Source organism: Anguilla rostrata, chromosome 5 (genome assembly GCF_018555375.3).
Source record: "Anguilla rostrata isolate EN2019 chromosome 5, ASM1855537v3, whole genome shotgun sequence".
Classification (NCBI taxonomy): domain Eukaryota; kingdom Metazoa; phylum Chordata; class Actinopteri; order Anguilliformes; family Anguillidae; genus Anguilla; species Anguilla rostrata.
In genome coordinates this window covers 63,309,440-63,312,860 of record NC_057937.1, presented here as the reverse complement: position 1 = coordinate 63,312,860, position 3,421 = coordinate 63,309,440, and the positions used below count along the sequence as shown (strand labels likewise).

General features: G+C 44.2%; 1 protein-coding gene across 2 annotated transcripts in view; it reads right to left on the bottom strand.

Moving 5' to 3' along the window:
• tmem176 (transmembrane protein 176) overlaps positions 1–3,169 on the bottom strand; it is a 6,602-nt gene extending 3,433 nt beyond the window's left edge. The window contains exons 1-4 of one of the 2 annotated variants that reach the window (XM_064337757.1): positions 2,795–3,169; positions 1,979–2,112; positions 653–763; positions 264–320 (exon numbers count right to left, since the gene is read on the bottom strand). In XM_064337757.1, coding sequence (XP_064193827.1) covers positions 264–320; positions 653–763; positions 1,979–2,101 — 291 coding nt within the window. In that variant the 5' untranslated portion in view covers positions 2,102–2,112; positions 2,795–3,169. Of the gene's footprint in view, positions 1–263; positions 321–652; positions 764–1,978; positions 2,113–2,790 lie in introns of both variants that reach the window. The other variant, XM_064337756.1, reaches the window with a different exon arrangement.
• Between the last annotated feature and the right edge of the window lie 252 nt (positions 3,170–3,421).

Genomic DNA, 3,421 nt, shown 5'->3' with positions numbered 1-3,421 from the left:
TGCACTGCACTGCACACCATAATCGCACAGCACTGAACACCATAATCACACTGCACTGCACACGATGATTACACTGCACTGCACACCATAATCACACTGCACCGCACACGATGATTACACTGCACCGCACACCATAAGTACACTGCACTGCACACCATAATCACACTGCACTGCACACGATTACACTGCACTGCACACCATAATCACACTGCACTGTATTGCACTAAATTGTAATTATACATTAAGTTATACTTTAGACTCACAAATTTCATATTGCTGTGTTTGTCCGTCGCTATGGCAACAGCTCCTGTCAAAATGAACTGAAACAGATGATGTCACAAATGAAGAAGGTTCATTACTGAAAGCTCAAACGAGGTGAAAAGGCACAGACACTTAAAAGAAGGGACAATGACAAGGTCTTAAGAGCAAACAAGCCTCAGACAGACAGGGGGGAGTCACAGACAAAGTCTGCATGAATCTCTGAAATTGAAAAATGAAAAAATAAATATACATTTTGAAAATTCTGTATTCTGTTGGAACAGTACCACCTCATCATGACCTTGTGCTTCCAAATCAGTGCTGATCGTTGCTGACTCATCCTATTGTCACAGATCAGAAACAAATGATCCGATTGGTTGGCACGGGTCATTACCACAGTTCCGCTCCACCAGGGCACCCCGAAGTTCACCACCTCTGTGAAGTCAGATGCCAGGAGAGGAAGGGAGTAGGAGATGACCACCACACCCACCATCACCTGGGAAACCTGGGGGGGGGGGGAGGAGTCAGGGGCACAGTATAGAGTATGTATTTAACCCTTCAGCCAACAGTACAGTTCCTGCAGAGTCCTGACAGTTTAAAAAGAAACACAAGAAACATACACTTTTGCAATATCAGAACACAATTCCGCTTTCGAATGACTGCACGCTCTATGCGGTTGTTTAGGGCGAGAACCGCTAGGGGGGGGCCACACAACCACGAGGGGGGGGCCACACAATCCAATGTTTATCTAAGGTAAATAACGTTATTTTCGTAATTACGTTATTCATCCCCTATCGCAGAACTAGCGGTATAAATTTTAAATGGAATGGCAACAGTACATTTCATGTAAGAAGCACTGTAAGTAATGGTCATGCAGGGCTGGCCCTGGCTGCACGTTTTCCTTGATTACATGTTTTCTCAAAAAATGTATTTTCACATCTTCAAGAGTTGTGGTGTTTAAAAGAATTGTTTAAGTACTGTGTTGTACACAAACAGAAAAGGGAAAGATCCGCATTTAAACTCCCTGCTTGCGCACAAGTAAAACACGAGGCATCCTCCGTATCTCCTTTACTACTCCAGCTGAACGTGACTCTCTGTTCTACTACTCCAGAGCTACTCCAGCTGAACGTGACTCCCTGCTCCACTACTCCAGAGCTACTCCAGCTGAACGTGACTCCCTGCTCCACTACTCCAGAGCTACTCCAGCTGAATGTGACTCCCTGTTCTACAACTCCAGAGCTACTCCAGCTGAATGTGACTCCCTGCTCCACTACTCCAGAGCTACTCCAGCTGAACGTGACTCCCTGCTCCACTACTCCAGAGCTACTCCAGCTGAACGTGACTCTCTGTTCTACTACTCCAGAGCTACTCCAGCTGAACGTGACTCCCTGCTCCACTACTCCAGAGCTACTCCAGCTGAACGTGACTCCCTGCTCCACTACTCCAGAGCTACTCCAGCTGAACGTGACTCCCTGCTCCACTACTCCAGAGCTGCTCACGCTGAACGTGACTCCCTGCTCCACTACTCCAGAGCTACTCCAGCTGAACGTGACTCCCTGCTCTACTACTCCAGAGCTGCTCACGCTGAACGTGACTCCCTGCTCCACTACTCCAGAGCTACTCCAGCTGAACGTGACTCCCTGCTCCACTACTCCAGAGCTGCTCACGCTGAACGTGAGGGAGGAGGTAGCCGCTCCTGCACATGCAGGCATGTACTCACACCCAGCACTTTGGGCTCTCCTTTCTGAATGCTCTCCTTCAGAGCCTCCTGCCTGTCGGTTAGCTTGCGCACGCTGGTGTCCTCCACCATCACAGACAGGTCTCGGGAAATTGACACTGCCATGGCCTTGCAGCCTGGTGTGTGTGTAAGACAGAGAGAGATTGTTATTATTATTATTATTATTATTATTATCATCATCATCATCATAGTGTTTGTTGTTGTTCAACAGTTAGATATAACAATTGTTTGGTTTTTTTATGTGCATGCTGTAATGTCTTTTTGCATTTCTATACATCTCTTTGGCAATATTTACGCGTGTATTTCATGCCAATAAAGCATTTTGAATTTGAATTTGAATTTGAGAGAGAGGGAGAGAGATGAGCACTGGGTAACCACAGCTTTATATAATTGCATTCTAGTACTGTATTCTGTAATATACAAAGCAGCAGCTCCAGAGCAGCATCCACAATAAATCAACAAATAACAGCAGATACGTGTTTTGTACAGGACAGCAACTGAACACATTACCAAGACAATTATACATTTCGTTCTATATTCTAAAGTAAAGGAAAGCACAGACAACAATCCAGGCACTGCACACAGCGATAGACGACAAGAGTGGAAAAGGCTGATAAAGTACGTTTCACGTGCACGTTTAGTTTAAATAACGGTATACAATAACGGTTAAATAACGGTATTTGTGTCGAAGGCCTTTCCCAGACAGAGAGGGAATGATTACTTGATAGAAAATAATAGAAATTGTCACTGACGATATGAAAACATGTATTAGAATGAAGGGCACAAAAGGATACCTGCCGTTTCCAATCCAAAAACAAAAATAAATCGAAATTTGCCCACTGGTACTGCCTGTGTGAATCCCCGGAATGATCAGTCAAACGCTGCATATAAAGAAATGGGAAAAATAAATGTTTCGCAACTGTCCCCACCCGTACTAGTTCTGGCACAAGGAAAAATGCGAAGTAAACTTTTTAGCCCCCTCCCCTGTTGCAGTACTCTCCCCTTCTCTCCGTTTTTTCCCCGAAGGAAGAAAGCGCAACAAAGAAAGACCACATCATATTCACTGCGAAGACTCCGCCTTAAGCAGTCTTGTCTTTCCTTGATTTTTTAAGATAAAGAGAAAGTCACCGTTCTCGTCAGATAAGGGATTTAAGTGGCGACGTTTCTGAAGGTAGGTCATGTCTTCATCATTATTTACGCATGCCTGCACAGGTCACTGCGTTTGATAATTAATGTCGCCTACTGTTCTAGTTGAATAAAATAATATATTTGCATTCATAAACCCAGATTGGTGATTCGGAAATAATCCGCCATCATCGTCATCAGATCCATATACGTGCAGGCGAATTAATGTCCGTTTTTGGATGTCATTTATAAAAAAAATCATTTTAAAAAATATTGCAAATCTCTTGGACGTATTTGCAT